General features: G+C 42.8%; 2 protein-coding genes across 2 annotated transcripts; one reads left to right on the top strand and one right to left on the bottom strand.

Annotated features, from left to right (window-relative positions):
* Positions 1 to 130: 130 nt before the first annotated feature.
* REXO4 (REX4 homolog, 3'-5' exonuclease) lies at positions 131 to 5,217 on the top strand. The gene is made up of 8 exons (XM_063175059.1): positions 131 to 410; positions 822 to 1,174; positions 1,456 to 1,608; positions 2,298 to 2,491; positions 2,941 to 3,029; positions 3,431 to 3,505; positions 3,764 to 3,838; positions 4,418 to 5,217. Exons 1-8 carry the CDS (start codon positions 216 to 218, stop codon positions 4,517 to 4,519), a joined length of 1,236 nt encoding a protein of 411 aa, XP_063031129.1. The 5' UTR covers positions 131 to 215; the 3' UTR covers positions 4,520 to 5,217.
* Positions 5,063 to 17,240, bottom strand: STKLD1 (serine/threonine kinase like domain containing 1). The gene is made up of 19 exons (XM_063175006.1): positions 17,226 to 17,240; positions 16,270 to 16,365; positions 15,800 to 15,844; positions 14,431 to 14,505; positions 13,712 to 13,816; positions 13,455 to 13,525; positions 12,774 to 12,889; positions 12,312 to 12,424; positions 12,065 to 12,225; positions 11,497 to 11,627; positions 10,799 to 10,882; positions 10,003 to 10,119; positions 9,323 to 9,457; positions 8,328 to 8,456; positions 7,381 to 7,509; positions 6,681 to 6,809; positions 6,308 to 6,445; positions 5,951 to 6,030; positions 5,063 to 5,125 (listed from the first exon to the last, which is right to left on the bottom strand). Exons 1-19 carry the CDS (start codon positions 17,238 to 17,240, stop codon positions 5,063 to 5,065), a joined length of 1,932 nt encoding a protein of 643 aa, XP_063031076.1.
* Positions 17,241 to 17,248: the final 8 nt, after the last annotated feature.

Genomic DNA, 17,248 nt, shown 5'->3' with positions numbered 1-17,248 from the left:
ATTCCTCACCCCGCCACCCCCAGCCCCGGAACCACGGAACCGCCCCCCCATCCAGCCCGGAACCCAAGCGCGGGCCGGCGTTCCCCGGCGGGGCGGTGCGGCGCTGTGCCGGTCCCCCTGCGGTAGCGCCGGCCCGGGTGGGACTCGCTGTCCCCTGATCGCGATCCCGTTCCCGGTCCCGGTCCCGGTCCCGGTCCCACCCCGCTGACCCCCCCATGGCCAAGCAGAGCCCTGCGGAGCCGCAGGCGGCGGGCCCGAGCGGCGTGGCCCGCGGGAAGAGCAAGAAGAGGAGGAAAAAGAGGAAGGCCCTCGGGGAAGCGGCGGCCGCGTCCAAAGGCCCCGGCATGGCGGCTGTGGGTCCCCCCCGCAACCCGCAGGAGTTCTCCTCCAACTGGAAGGCGCTGCAGGAGGTGAGAGGGACCGGGGGATGCGGTGGGGACAAGGAAGCAGCGGGGCCATGCTGGCAGTGCCTGAATGCAGCTGCGCGGGGCAGGGACACCTACCACTGTCCCAGCAAACCCCAATGTCCAGGCCGGCCTTGGGCACTGCCAGGGATCCAGGGGCAGCCTCAGCTGCTCTGGGCACCCTGTGCCAGGGCCTGCCCACTCTCACAGGGAAGAATTTGTTCCCAAAATCCATCTAACACTACTTGAAGTCATTCCCTTTATCCTGTCACTCCAGACTCATGTGAATAGTCCCTCTCCCCCTTTCCTGAAGGCTCCTTTTAGTTACTCTAGGTCACTCTAAAGCCTTCTCTTTTCCAGGCTCTTTTCCCTTTATCTTTCTGTCTTTTTTTTTTTTTTTTTTTAATATCATTTCAGCTGCTGAAACAAAAGGCAAATAACTCCAAGAAGCCCATCCCCACGGGTCAAACAGACACCAAAAAGAAGCAGCCACTCAAAGCAGCCAAAAGCCCAGAAGTCCCAGCAGTCAATGGGAATGGGAATGTGGTAAAGGTAAAATCCACAAATAAAATGGACAATGGTGCTGCTAAAGCTCCTTTGGCCAAGCCAGAATCCAAGGGGGTTACAGCAAATAAGAACTTAAATGGCACCAAAAGCAATGGGAAAAGCAGCAAAGAAAAAAGGAAAAATGGCATTGTTGTGAAGGAGAATGATGAGCTGAAACATAAGAGGAGGAAAGCTGAGGAACCCCTGGAGCACCAGCCCAAAGAGTGAGTATTTCAGGCAGCAACCTGGATGTGAATATTTATTGTGGGAGGAGCTCAGAGAGGTACATTCCAAACTGCTGCACTTTTCCAGACTCAATTCTGAAAGAAATAAGGAACATTTTGCCCCTACTTCTCAGACACAGCAAGAAACCTGCAGAGGTGCCAGCCATAGACTTAATTTTCACAGGGTTTATCTCTTGGTTTTAAAAGTAAACATACTTTTTGTACAACAGACACCAGATTGCTTTGAGAGTGTTAAATGTCATTAAATCTGTTCTTCCCAGGGCTGACATCTGGTTTGATGATGTTGATCCCAAAGATATTGAAGCAGCACTAGGACCTGAAGCAGCGAAAATTGCCAGAAGGAACCTGGGGCTTGAAACAGAGCAATGCCAGTCTGTGGAGAAGGTGCTGGTTAAGGAAAAGGCTTTTGATGGGTGAGTGACATTGCAGGGGGAAGGATGGCATCAGAGTGTGAGAAATGGGAAGATAGAAACTTCCAGAAACACTGAAAGGTTTGATCTGCAGCCTTGGAAGAGGCTTAGATTGATGTAAAAAAAAATACACAGAGAAGCAGAAAAATCATAAACTCATGTTTCTATAGTTGTAAGTAAGAGTATACCTCAAGTAAAAAACTGTATTAATAAGATAGTGAAGGGTTTATAATGTCAGGGTGTAATTGTACAGAGTAAGCTAAGAGCTTAGAAGTTATAATAGAAACATCTGTGTGTACATGTACATAATAGCCCTTTAGATAAAAGTATACACAGTGCAGTAGAAATAAGTAAAAGTGATAGGTTAGAAAAGCAAAATAAACATTGTAGCAAGTGTCTGTTAGATTAGAAAGTTATATATTGTCTTGTGACAAAGAACTTATAACTACTCTTGAGCTATAACCAACTACTTACCCTCATAAATCTCACAGCCCCTAGTCTGAACAATAAATTGTTTTTAACCTGACTGTAGTCCCATCCCTTCAATTAAACAATAATAACAATAATATCAGGGCTATCAGATTGGCTTCTGATAACTGACCTGCACACTGAGCTGCCATCTCCCTGTCCCTGCTGCCAGGCTTTGCCCTGCTCACATCAAGGTGTCCCCAAGGTGTCCCTTTGCCTTCCAGGCTGACCAGGGCTGTGGCCATGGACTGTGAGATGGTGGGGGTTGGCCCCAAGGGTGAGGACAGCATCTTGGCTCGGGTGTCCATCGTCAACCAGTTTGGCAAGTGTGTGTATGACAAGTTTGTCAAGCCCACGGAGAAGGTGACAGACTACAGGACAGCTGTCAGTGGCGTCCGGCCTCAGAACATAAACTCAGGTAACCAGGGGTCCCCCAAAGTGGGAGGATTCAGTGGGTTGTCACAGGAGCCTCATTGGCTGAGCTTGCAAGGGTTTGAGACCTAATTTGGGAAAGCAAAATGCTGAGATTTGACTTAAACTTAATGCTAAGAAAAATTGTGGGAAGAAGTGTTTTTATACAGTGATCATCAACACCTTTGAGGGAATTAATTCGTGGAATATAGTATAAAAAATAATTTCCTTTTCATGCTGTACTCTTTGTAGAATTCTCTACACCCTTGAAGGAATTAACTGGTGGAACATAGAGAATTCCATGAAGAGAAAAGAAAATGATTTTTTTTTATACTATGTTCTAGCAAGCAGAGATTCAGTGTACTGTACAAAAACTGCAGTCCCAAGGATCAGTTACTTCCCAGAAAAGATGCACTGGTTGCTCATGGAAAGTGTTTCCTTGTGTGGCATTTTTAGGTGAAGACTTCAAAACAGTTCAGAAGGAGGTGGCTGAGATCCTGCAAGGAAGGATTTTAGTTGGGCACGCCCTACGGAATGACCTAAAGGTACAGTGAAAATGGAGCTTCTGATCCATCATTCTGGATCAAGGGACACTGAAAATGGAGTTTCTGATAAATCATTCTGGATCAGGGGACACTGAAAATGGAGTTTCTGATCCATCATTCTGGATCAAGGGACACTGAAAATGGAGCTTCTGATCCATCATTCTGGATCAAGGGACACTGAAAATGGAGTTTCTGATCCATCATTCTGGATCAAGGGAACACACCTGAGCTCCTGGAAACCTCCTAAATCCAGCCCTGTCTGTATTAGCTGGGTCTTGTCCTTTCATGGCTTTAAAGTGTCTCTTTCAGTGGATGGGAGGAAATAATAGGCAGCTGCACACTCAACTGTGTAAAGTTTCATGCAATGACACATTTTAGACTGAAAATGTGATTTCTTCTAGGTCCTACTTCTTGATCACCCTCACAAGATGATCAGGGACACACAGAGATACAAACCTTTCAAAGAGAGAGTGAAGGTAAGAGACTGCAGGGAAGGTGCTCAATTAACAGACTCCAGAGCTGCTGACTCACTCCTGAGCTTGCTTTTACCTCACCCTGTTCCTTCTTTCCTACCTCTGCACACTCAAATCTCCTAATTAATTAATTATTCCTGGTATTTCACCAGCAGAGGCTAAGATGTGCTGTACTTTGAGGAACATATTTTTATATAACACCCATCTCTGTTATTTTGAGTCCTGTGAGACAGCATGGTTTATGGTCTGTTCTGTCCCCAGAGTTCCAGGCCATCCCTGAAGCTGCTGTGTGAGAAGCTGCTCAATGTCCAGGTGCAGACAGCAGAGCACTGCTCGGTAGGTACCTGCCCAGAACATCCAGCTCTGGCTCTGCTTCAGTCCCCAGGGCTGTGCCTTCATCCCAGTGGAACTCAGCAAGCTCTGCTTGGACAGCAGCAGTGAGATTGTCATCTCAGCTTGCTCACTGTTCACTCACTTCATAAACAACTTCTGCACAACTCTTAACTCTGAATTCTTGTTAAAATTCCCAGGGGGAAAAGCAATGATCAAGATGTGTTTACTCTAAAAGCAGCATTCTGCACTGTGGCAGGATGGATAAACAGTGGGAGACACCTGAACCTCAGCAGATCCTTTATTTCAGTGGGCAGGAGGATGGAAAAGAGGAATGAACTGGGGAAGCAAAACTGGGAGGGGAGCTCATAGATACTTTATCAATGACAAAATTCTCTTGGGACTTTCCAATGTAGAGCCTTGTGGTGGGCCCTGCACTCTAAATACACCATTTATCCCTTTCCCTAGGCACAGAGCCTACATGTAAAAAGAGATCTTGAAATGTTAATTGGAAGGATGTATTAAAATGATGAAAGATTTAACTGCTTTTTATCTCACATCCTTGTCTGGTCTGTTCTGTTTCAGATCCAGGATGCACAAGCAGCTATGAGACTTTACACCCTGGAGAAAAAGAAATGGGAAGCTGCTGTTAAGAACAAAGCTAACAAGAAAAATTGTAAAACTTAAAAAACACAGGGTAGAATCTTTCATCTGCAGCATTTGCTGGATTGATGTCACATTCCAAATTTAGAGAGAAGTCAGAACTGACAGCAGCTACTTCATAAAATCAATCCAAAGACAATGCTACAATAACCTGGAAGTACAGGAATGCTGCTGGTACCCTGTGCCTGATGCCTGCTACTGTGCTCAAACAACCTTTGTAACAAATGCCTGCAGCTGGGAAGAACTTCATCAGTTAAATTCCTTCAACAGAAATAGACACTGAATAAGTTAAAAAAATTAAATTATGATAGATGAAGGAAGAAACTGTCATTGCTTTGTCAAAACTCCAAGGATTAAGGTCTTTATTTCAAGTATGTTGAGGCCCACAAAGTGAGGTCTACTGCAAGGTGAATTCTTAATTATTGCTGTTACACAGTTGTGGTACCCAAACCACCAATAAATACCTGTTTGTATATTATTAATAGCCCAATATTCTTTTTTCTGGTGAGAAGAATCCTCTAATGGAGGCTCCAGGCTTTTGTATCCAGCAGTGGCCAAGTGTTGTTCTCAGACAAAGCATTTTTCCTTCCTCAGTTTCGAAAGTGTTGCATCCACCAGGGTCAGAATCTCCTGGAGAGAAAGGTGAGAATTGTCAGACAGAAGATTACCTTGTTGCTCCACTTATTTTTGTATTCATTTATTAATAAAAACAATGTGTCTAACACAGGTCTTTGAAGTGGCTGCTGTTACAACAGGAGAGGGAGCTTTCTCCCCTTCTGGGATTATTTTTTCTGTGCTACCTTGGGGCTGCAGTGTTCACTGAAGGGGTGCAGGCAGTGCCTGCAGGAGAACAGTTTGTGACTGTCTTTGAGAACAATTCTGTAAATACTTAAGTGAAATCAGCAAAATTAAGATTAACCAGTTGTACTGGCTTGATGAACAAACCTAATTATTGGTTTCTTGCCAGCAAGCCATTGCAGAAGAAATATTAGTGTAACACATTAAATAGCTCTGATAACTTTGCTGGTTTTCCCTTTTTTTTCAGTGTGACTACTTGGTGAAATTTAATGCAAGTTAAATCTTCCCACAAACTGTCAGAGAGTTTTTGTTGGGTTTTTGTTTATTTGTTAACGATGCCACTTCCAAACCAAAAATAAATTGGATGTAATATACTTATGGCTTTATTCCTGTAAACTTCAGCCTGGTTTAGCATGAGGACTGTAATAAATTAATGTAATGTTGCAAGAGACCAGAATATAATTTTTTAAAATTTCAGCATTAACAACAACAAGAAAAACAACTTTCAATCATTTGTTCTCAGTAATTAGAACTATCCTTAGAAACTCACTCTTCACTCCACATGCAGCTAATTCTCTAAATTTCTGCACTATGATCAAATCCCTCACCAGAAATAATATATTAATATACTTTATTATCACAGAGACTTCTCCATACCGTGCTAAATGGAAACTGGAATTTTATTTCAGACAACAGCTTTTCCATTTTCTGGGACCTCATATTCAGCATAACCTCATCTGCAGTGCCAATGAACAAGAAAATTTATGGTTATAGCACAACTGCCAGTGGAGCAGGAGCTAAAGAAGCACAGGGAGAGCAGGCAAGAGAAGATGAAGTTAAGATGTTTTACCATCAGAGTGGTATTTGTTTGAACAAGTGGAGTGAATTCTCAGGAGGATGAATGCAATTTTCTCAGACATGAAGTCTTTCCTGAGAGCTGCTGTTGTGGTTTTACTGATTTTAGGGCTGGGAGAGAGGGGGACACTCAACAAGTGGCAGCAGCAGCCATCTCACCATACTGAACCATCTCGTTCATGAGCAGGCACAGAGCCTCTGCCACCCCTGGCTCGTGGGAATGAAGGTGATATTCCTGTTTGATCAGCTCTGTTCCACTGCCCTTTGAGTCCAGCAGAATTGCCAAAGCTGCAGTTTCTGCAAGGAAGACAAACACTGCTGGAGCTGCAGACTGCAGGATCTGCTTCCCATCCCCTCAGAGCTGGCTCAGGGCACATTTTCAGGAAGTTGTGCCCATTATTTTCAGTCTTCCTAACAACTATTCTGAAGCATATTTGGGTACAAGTAGAAGACCAGATATGCAGAAGTGATTTTAATTTCATGTTGATGGAGCTGATTGGTAATTAATAAAAGCAGAAGTGCTGAATGTTACCTGAGAGCCTCACAAGGGTGGCTAAAGCCAGGCAGCCATTCTCCACCAGCCTTTTTCTTTCTGGGTTCATCCTGAGTGCATCCAGCACAAGTGCTGCTGTGGGCTCATAGTCACTGTCAGCTAAGCAACCTTTAAAGAAAGAAACAAAACACACAGAAAAGCCCAAAATTTCAGTATCCTCCAGGCCAGAAGAATCAAGAGTCCTGAATACTCAACTTATTCTACTGATGGGGAATAGAAATGAGATTGCTGAGAGTGTTTTGCTCATCTTTTCTCAGTGAAACAACGGCACAAGGGCAGGCAGTAGGTAAATGTGACAATATTGTTGCATGAGGAAGAAATAAGACAGAGTAGGACTGCAAGGATGAGTTCCTTAGTGCAAATGATAATGAAAGATTTTTTCTTTTTTTAACATGAAACACTGTTCCAAATCAACCAAGCAAATAAGCTGCCCACCAGTGGAGTCCCCATTAGCAGTATCTGGTGATTTAATTGCTGCAGCTCATCAAAAATGGCTCCATTAGGGAGCCACAGAGCGAGTGCAGGAAGAGCAACCAGGAGAGGATGCAAGCTCCTCACTCTGCTGCCCTCTGCAGAGCATCTCCAGCCCAGCAGCCCGGATTGCAGTGTCACCACTGGCACACAGACATCCCAGCCTTTCCCATGCCCAAGGGACAACGGGGACACTGGGGTCACCCACCTTGGAGTGCCAGTGCCCACAGAGCTGAGCAGGCAGACTCTGCAATGACTCCATTCTGGAGGTGTTCCTGCAGCACTGCTGAGGTGACAGGGACAGCACTTGCCAGCTCTGCTTGGTCTGTGTTATCCTCTGAATTCCCTTAGCAGAAAGGAAATGCAGCAGGCAGAGTTATTTAATGAAGTAATGATATCACTGTGTGTCAAATTATATCAGTAAAACCTTAATGGCTGATGGCATTGGAATAATGCAACATTGTTTTAGTCTGGGGGCAGCAGAGGGAAGGAATCAAAAATGGACAGAACCAAACCAAGTGCTACAGAACTAATAAATAATTCTGTTTATTGGAGAAAGCTGAACTTCTGCAGGAACTAGTGTTCTTTGTCATTTAAATTATGCATAGGGATCACAGCAAGAAGCCTCCAGAAATAACCACAGTTTTGACAGTATCCAGGCTGCAGAATGGAAATTCAGCTGTCCCATAAATCCAACGGGTAATTTGCTGCACAGAGGGAATAAAACACACCAGGTGAAACTGTGCACAAGCTGTGCTTCCAGCCTTGCAGGATGATCAGAACACACCTCCACAAGAACACATCACAAACAAATCAGTAAATATGAAATCAGGTCACATCTTGGCCTGAACGGCTCAAATGTGACACCTTATCACATAAAGGGTTGCTAAAAAACTCTGCATTGATTTTTGTTTTTATCTAACTCTGGATCACAAAGTGATGGTAGCAGTGCTGTGGAAACAACTCTCCAGAATCACAAAATCAGATTGGTTTGGGCTGGAAGGAATCTTAAAAATTATCTCATTCCATCTCCCTGGAACAAGAATGGGAGAAAATCCAATCCCAGCGACAGGGATGTCTGAACTCAATTAGGCTCAATCCCTGCTGCCCTTCAGCCACAGGAGTGCAGGCACAATATTCCTGTGTTCTACTCACCACTCACAGCCAAGCTCCAGAGAACGGCACAGCAAGAGAAGCAGATATTGTCGTTGTGAAGAAAACGTCTCAAAATTGACAGAAGGTCTGGGATGATTCCAACTTTCCTTAGGTTCTCCGCAGCTACTTCTGCAAAGCACAGAAATTCTATAGAATCTGGGGTTTTGTCCCACTCACTGGCCTGGAAACAGGCAGCACTAAGGTGTTTAAACTGAGATAACAGAGCGGGAACATGAGCCCATCAGCTGCACAAAAGGAAGCAAGACAACAGACCGAATTCTTTAACAAGATGCATTTAACACATCTGATCCATTCAAATGCATGCCTGGCTATCCTGCTTCCTCACAGACTGGGAATTCACAGAGCAGGAAAGGAACTGAGAGGATTTAAATTACAATTTTTCACCTGTTTCCATTTTAACGATTCAAACTAAGCTTCAGAATTAGGAAACGCTGGTTAAAAATAGTTTAGTCTTAGACATGACTCTTTGTAATAATTTTTTGAAGATTTCCCCCTTGCTGCTACATCCTACTGTAACCATTTCTAAAAAGAGTCTGATGACTGTTGAACTGACACTGAAAACAACTAAAAATATTATAAATATTTAGCAATTACAAGTTCAGAAGAAAAGAGAACAAAGTAGAGAAGTTAGGGAGAATGGTTTCAATTCATCGTGGCAGAGTCCAAAATAGAATTCAGGTTCTGTGCCCTCATTTTCTCAAGCACTACTATTTGCAGAGCTTGTACTTGTTTCCAAACCAAGAGGAAATACAGAATTGTATCTTTTAGAGTAAATCCCTGAAGCCTCAGCATTGTATCTTAAACTTTCAGGGGTGTTATCACTATCTGGTCAATCTTACCAATATTAGCACTATTAAATTAATAATTACCCACAGACATCCACACCTCTCAGTGAAATCACTGCATTATCTTGGATTTGTTTCAAAAAATAAAAACAAATTAAGATTCCCCAAAGAATGAGCAAGGTGACCCACCACTGGCTGAAACCATCATCAGAACTGTGCAGAGCATTGAGAGGAACTCTTCATTCTCAGAATGTTCCCTCACTGTGTGTAACAGGCAGCTGGCCACACTCTCATCCAAGGCCATGGTCACCCCCTGTTTCAGAGCTGTCACCACAAACATTGGAATGGAACAAAGATTTCAGTGGTTTTGAATGAAATCTGAACCCCCTGCTCTGCAATCAGCATAGCAAAACATTCAATTAGCAGCATTTCTTCGTATAAAATAAGCAAAAGTTACTTTAAACTTTCATTTTCTGAAAATCAATTCTTAGTATTTTTAAGCTCATATCATCAGGTGGTTTTGGGGTAAATTGCCATGAAAGTGACAGCAGGGACCACACAAGAGACCCAAAACCACTTTTATGGTTTAAAATTAAAATACCAAAACAACAAGAGTCTTATTTATGCCCTCTAGCAACACTCTACATAACATGAAAACCAACTTGGTTGGACACGATCAGCACCTGTATTTAAAATTAACTCAACACAGAATTGCTGTGTGCCAGTCCTGAAGGAAGGCCATGAGAATTCAAAAAGCTGCTTAACTTCCTTTAGTTCTTTAAATTCATCCCCTAAAACTGTTAATTGAGCAGATAATGGATTCAATAATCTTTACAAGACCCAGCAGAAGGAGGAAATCTTAATTGTACCTTGACTAAGAATTTCAAGCAATAAAGTGCAGCCATCCACTTGTAAATCCAGAGAATCTGTGTGAACCTTCATGGCAAGAGTGATCACTTCTGTGCATGTCAGCAGATAGGGCAATGCTGTGGGGGAAAAGAAATTCTTTGAGAAAGGCTCTTGAATCAAAGAGAACAAAACAGAGTGAATTGTTTTAATCTGTGTGGAAAATGTCTCCTATCAATTAAAGCTAAGAAAAACCCTGAGTTTTAACATCACAAGCCAATGCCAGCATTTAAGTGCTGTCAGAGGACAGAGCATTTTATAACTGATTTAACACAGTGCTTTGAATTATGAACCTTGATCTGAAAATCTTTCAAAAGAAAGATTTTCTTTTGAAAAATGTGCAGCTTCTGGGAGAAAACACACAGCTCTCACCCTCAGAGCTTTACAGACACAGGAATTTGCCATGTGGAGCTTCCTTTTGCTCTGCCAGCCTTGCAGCCCCAGGAATTACCCCCAGGTCATCACCCCCAGGGCTTGTGGAAATTACCTGCCTCAAATGTCAGTTTGCTGCCAATTCAAATATCACAGGGTTTTCTTCCCCTAGTGCCCGTTTTTATTATCCAGTAAAACCCCTCTGCTGGTTAACAAAAGCATGTACAGAACAAGAACCATCACAATCCCATCACTACAGAGATAGGAAGAGAACAATTTCATTCTCATTTGTGGGCATTAGAAAAATGTTTTCCTCTTCCTATTACCTCAAAATGTAAGGAAGGAGCAGAATAAATGAATAAATAAATAGATCAAGTAGTGCCTTACCAGTTTTATCCTCTACAAAGCTGGCAAGGTATTGAATGCCTTCAGCCTGGACTTCTTCAACATCCCAGGAAGCCTGCATGAATGCTGAGAAACCAAGGAAATTCTTCCAGCCATTCCACACAAACACTTACACAAAGCACTCAAATTGTCTCTGTTTTGTGCAAGCTGTGAATTCATATGAATGAAAATAATGCAATTTGGGATTGTTGAAAAGAGAAAAACTTTCACCCCCCAACTCATTAAACATCAAGTGTTATGATTCACAGTGTATTTTGTATTATATATATATATTTTTGGGGATCTGTTGGAATATTAAATCAGCAGGGATAGGAGCTTTAAATGCATTATTCCAAGAAACTTTTCAGATTAAAATAACATCTTCCTTACTTAGAAGGAAAATAATGGAGCAGATCCCTTGTGGCATGAATCAGCAAACATGTTACAATGCAAACAAAATAAGTGAAGCTCCCAAATTTTCTGAGGAATGACCTCTGAGCCTGTTTAACTTTTACAGTAGGAATGGCTGAGAACCTTAGAAATTTAGAGGAAAAATAACAGTGATCTTTGCTCCAAAGGTTATCCCATTTTATTGCAGGTAAAATGAGTGGGCAAGAATTTATTTCCAGTTAGAATACATCCTGACTGGAAGGGTTTATTTCCTGTGAAAATCACCTTTACATTAATCTTATTCTCATTACCTAGAACATTTTCAACTCCTCCCTGCAAGAGCTCATCTGTTATTGAGGGAAGCAGAGACTTCTTCAGTTTTATTGAGGTCTCACCAGCAAAAATCAGGCATTTCTCAACAAATGGATCAGTGATCAGATCCCTGGAATTTTGAGAGACAAAAGCAGCCCCAGTGAGTTAGGGCTGATAAATTAGAAAAGAAAAAAATCTACAGGTGTTGTTTCATTTTGATATAAAAAATCTAATATTATTTCTTTCTAGAGTAGATTATTTTGGACAGAACTTAAACAATTTACTTCCAGACAGCTCAAGAAAGAGCTCACATGGCACAAGCCATGTTAGGTGTCAAGTTCAGACTCATAAAATTGTGTATAACATGAATTATATTATAACTGCAAAAAGGGACACCTGTGCATCTCAGTGTCCACTCTGCAGGAATATCAAATGTTTAATAACTCAGTTTGTTGGGGCAGGAGGATAAGCAATGTTAACCCTTTGCAACAGCAGTGAACATTCCCAGTTTGTGGAGGTAGGAGGGGTTTAGGACAAAATAAATCAAGGGAAGGAGCCAGAACTCACCTTGCTGTGGGTCTCATGCTGGGCTCAATCTGTAGCATCATCAATAATAGTGGGAAGAAAGGCAAATAATTTCTTTCTCCATCCTGTATCAGGGTCAGGACTCCTTCAAGGCAGCTGCTGTCCCCTCTGATACCCTGCAGTAAGGATTTTATCTCTTCTGCCTGGGAAGAGCACAGTGTCAGAGAGCCCTCACATATCCTGATGAGCCCAGGACCCTTCAAATCCCAAATAAATCATTCTTACACACATTCAGAACAAAGCAGCTCATCATGTCAAGGAGGACACAGCCCAGGGACCAGATGTCAGATTTCTCAGTGAAGGAAAACCCAAATGTTTCTGGAGCCATCCAAGACTTGCTTTCTGTAGGAACAGGAATCACATGGTGACATTGTGCTTCCAAAAACTACAAAACACATTGTAACTAATGAACATTTCTCTAAGATGTTCCTGAGGACAAAGCTAAGAAGGATTCCAAGTGTATTGATTGCAGAAACTCACACACATATCTACATTTTTCACTTGTGAACACAATTAATGCTGCAGACAGCTGTCTGTGAAAATCCTATCTAGAAGACAAATAGCAGAGAAAGGAAAGGAAAGACAACTTTTTCCTCTTTCCTCATTTCTCTCTGAGGAATAAAAATATCCACCACAACTGAAACCTTTTAAAATACAGTAGGAAAGAAAAAATAGCAAAACAAATGTCTACCTTCTTCCACTCTGATTTTCCATTTCAGCTCATCACTCATCAGTGTTTCAGTGCTGAAGTCACTCAGCATGAAGGATGGCTCACCAGTCACCAGGATGTTTGATGGCTTCAGATTTCTGCAACACAAATATTTTCTGTCAGCCTGTGAAATTAGAGTCTAATCACATATAATTACAAATTCCATGCATCTTTAGCCCTCAGAAGGTTTGGTTTGGGGTTTTTGTGGGGTTGGGGAATTGGTTTGGACATTTTTTGTTTGTGTTTTGTTGTGGTTTTTTTAATATACAAGTGATAATCAACCAAAATACAATTATTTTCCTCTCTAAATGCTTTAAAATTTGTGCTTGGGACACAGATTGATCTGAGCATGGATTGCAAGGGTTGTCTCTTATTCAGATATACAAATTTTGTCCATCACAGCCACCAAAATGTGAGCATTTCAAGAGATGGACAATTTTTTAAATAGCCAAAAAACCCCAAAACCCCCAGGAGATAATACTTTAATAAAATGAGTATTCCAGACAAAACTCAGGAAATAGGTAACTTCAGAAGTAAAAAAACTAATCTAAAATCTGGAATTTCTACCCCCTACTTCTCCTTTTGGAAGAGTAAAATTCCCTGGCTCTGAGCACTGCAAAGAACAGGAGCCTGTCAGACAAAGAAAATGACATTTCTGCTCACCTGTGCCAAATATTTTGTTTGTGTATGTAAAACAAAGCATCCACCATCTGTCCCAGGAGCTTCTGAACCACCTGTGGAGGGAAACAGACATGAAAGTGTAACAAAAACAGAGGAACTTTCAAATATCTTTCAGAAGTGAGCTTCCAAAACCACCCTCCTGTGCTTTGAAGCTTTTAGGGTGGATTTTCAGAAAGAAGGAATACCAGAAAAGCAACAAGTCTCTCAGTTCAAACAGGTGCCTCCTCTGTACTTTTTACCATGGTTGATATCTTTTCTGAGTTCTCCCTCTTTTCCCTGATTAGAGCTGAGAGATCTCCTTGGCCTGAGTGCTGCATTACCAGGCAGAGGAACAGAGATGAGACCTGCAATAAAACATTGCACCAAAATTGCTGAATTGTTTGCAGGCAACAGAGACAAAACCAAGCTGGTGGGTGTGATCTTCACAGTACAAAAAAAAAGGGTTCTGAGATGATTATTCTCTCACAGAAGAGACAATATTTAGTTTCTCTCATTAAAAATCCAGCATGCTCATTGTTTTAGCAAATAAAACAAACCACCACTATCAAGCATCTTATCTGAAGCTGTGTAGGATGATTCAAATCAATTATACATCCAAAAAATCAGCAAAGGTTCTGTCCAAGCACTGAAGAAAATCTGCCAATAAATAAGTCAGGGCTTTCAGCTTCTTGTGGTCCCCTATAGAAGGGCTTTTATGCAGGCATGAAAATCAGAATTGCACACTAATTCCCAGCAGAATCTGGAGTCTGCCATGTCACTTCAATCCATACATATTCACAGCTTTTTAATGTGTGTATTCAGGAGGCAAAAAAAAAAAAAATCAGGATTGTTTCAAATCAAAAAACCTTCCTTTTTAGCATCTCAGCCCAGTGATCCCAAATTTAAATCTGTGAACAGGCTCGTGTGCCTAGAACATAAACCACACATTCCAGTTTAACTAATCTTGTTCCATTCTCACCTCATTGTTCCAAGTCAGGAACAATTCTTTGTAAGTGCAGATGTTAACATGGCAGAGTTTTAGCAAATCCTTTGCCTGCACAGAAAAACAAAAAATAGAGACAGATTTCTACAGCTACACAGCCCTTCCCTTTAACAGGACCTCAAATAACACCCAAAGCCAGTTCCTCACTTGTTCATGCCACATTTCTGATCCAACTCTTCCAAAGTGCCAGCTCTGTTAAATATTTGCATACACAAATGTGGAAAGAAGGAAAATATTTCACCCAGTGCTGCAACAGCCTTGTGAGATTCAGAGATATAAACTGATCCACAGGGAGATGATGTGTGAACCACCCCCTTCTTCAGCTCCTGACATCCTAACCTGAAAACATTTCTCAGAATCTAAGTCAGGCTGATTTTTCAAGTGCAGCCATTATTTCCTGTAAGCTCCATGCAAGCTTGAACCTCAGCAAATACAATGGCAGGAGAGATTTTTATCTCCTTGAAGGTGGTTTCTGTGCAGGGCTCTAACAAATTCTCACCACTTCAGCAAATTTCTGATTATGTGGAAGATAAAAAGAATTCAGGTTACTCTCCTGTAGTTGTGTTTCTGGCTGTGCAGGCACAAAATAAAAAGCTAAAAAGAGCCAGGCTCCCAAATGGGACAACTGCATTTATTTTAATAGATGTATTTCAATATTTATTTCAATAGAAAAATTGGAATAAGTTTTACTGGTAATATTTGGTACAGAAAGAGATCAGAAAGGTCTGACCAGGATAAAATATCTGCAGAGACATTTATTTTTCTTCTTTTCCAACTCCAGATGCTGTGCATACTGGGCACTGGGAGATTCATCCATCATGTGCTATTCCACTATTTTATTGAAACCATTTTTGGTCTTTTTAGAGTATTTCTGATGCTTCTTACTCAAGGCATTATGACAAAGTTTGCATCAAAAAAAGAGGGTACAACAAAGGGAGAAAATCATTCACAATAAAAATGTTCAGCTCTGAGAAATGAGTATATAATGAAATATGTTATCTAGACATCAAGTTATTAATAATAAACTATAAACAGACCAAGGTTCTCCTTCAGTTTAAAGGCCAAAATGATGAGTTTTGTCCTTTGGCTTCACAAAACAAATAAAAAGCCTGAGAAGGAACTATCCTCTGAGAAGAGCTGTCCATTTGAATTTACATATCCATAAATAACAACAATTAATACAAAACCCTGGCCTGAGCCCAAGCAGAGGGCAGAGAGCACACCCCACAAATAGTCCTACCTGATTTACTTATTTACTCAGCTAATCCTTGCAGATAAAAGACTTGGTTCTACCAAGACTTTGGTCTTTGTAAGTGAAGTAGTAAAGAAAAGACTGCACCAATACCTCCTTCAAGGCCACATTTGCTTGGTGTTGGTCAATGCATTCAACCTGCACCAAACAAAAGACAGGGCTGAGACTGTAATAGAAACAGCAAGGAACAATCCAGAACACTCTTAGCAAGGTGCAAATGACATAAATTTTCAATGATAGGTCAAATCTCTCGTGTTTGGGGCAGTTTTGGTGTCAGGAGATGGGTAAAACAAAGCTGTGTGACAGACAGTGTTTCTGCACTGAGCTGAGGCAAGAGCACTGATGGGACCTCACCAGGCTGATGCCCTTTCCCCACTTTGAGCCTCAACATTCCCCTAAACTGATCTGAATCTCCCATTTTCCCAAAAAGCAGCACTATAACAGGCAAGCCTGCTCTTATCCAGCAGCTCAGCTGCCCAGCATGGGTCTCTTGCTGCTATCCTGGTGCCCCTGGAGACAACAAACATTCCACACTCTTGTTTTCATAGCAACCACCTGCTCACCTGCTTTATTGCGTATTTCTTCTGGGCAGCCTGCTCTGTTCTCAGCTGAGCCACCAGCACCGTGCCCAGTGCCCCGGGCTGGAGCTGCTCCAGCACCTGCACAGGGCACACCCAGAGCACCTGCTCAGCTAGGGCAGAACAACCGAGGCAAAAAAACCCCATTCCATAGAAACCTTCCACACAGAAAACACCTGCAGCTCCCCAGGGTAGGACTGGGGACACATCCACCTTCACCCCAGCTCCTGAGAGGGACACAGGCCTTGGGACAACCCCACCTTCATCCAGTCCCTGAGAGAACTCTGGCCTTGGGACACTCTCACCATTTTCACTCAGCTCCTGGGAGGAACACTGACCTTCCCTTCCCTCCCCTTCAGGGCATTCCCTGTGCTGAAAACACCCCCAAACCCCCTCCAGGACCATGGAACCCCCCTGAGCTGCTCTATCTCTACGTCCTTTGGTTGTGTGCTGCTCTCAGGGGTCCCCACAGCATCCCCAGGGCCATGGACCCCTCAAAACCCCTCTAGTGTAACTTGACCTACTCAGAGCCACCCTCACCACGTCCCCAAGGGCACCCACAGTGCCTGCCCTGGTCACAGACCCCTCATAAACCCTCCAAGTGCAACTTTACCCACTCAGAACCACCCACACCATGTCCCCAAGGGCACCCTGGTCACAGACCCCTCATAAACCCCTCTAGTGCCACTTTACCCACTCGGGGCCACTCATACCACGTCCCCAAGGTCACTCATAGCACCTGCCCTGGTCACAGACCCCTCATAAACCCCTCCAGAGCCACTTTAACCAGTCAGAGCTACCCTCACCATGTCCCCCAAAGGCACCCACAGCCCCTGTCCTGGTCACAGCCCCCCCTGAGGGCCTTGTACCCCACACAGACCCCTCCAGCACCACCGACACCCAACAATGCTGCTTATTGCCGGGTAGACTAAGGGCAGCACCTCATATTTTTCCATGGCAGGGG

Source organism: Melospiza melodia, chromosome 22 (assembly GCF_035770615.1).
Source record: "Melospiza melodia melodia isolate bMelMel2 chromosome 22, bMelMel2.pri, whole genome shotgun sequence".
NCBI classification, from domain to species: Eukaryota; Metazoa; Chordata; class Aves; order Passeriformes; family Passerellidae; genus Melospiza; species Melospiza melodia.
This window is presented reverse-complemented; position numbering and strand designations above follow the sequence as displayed.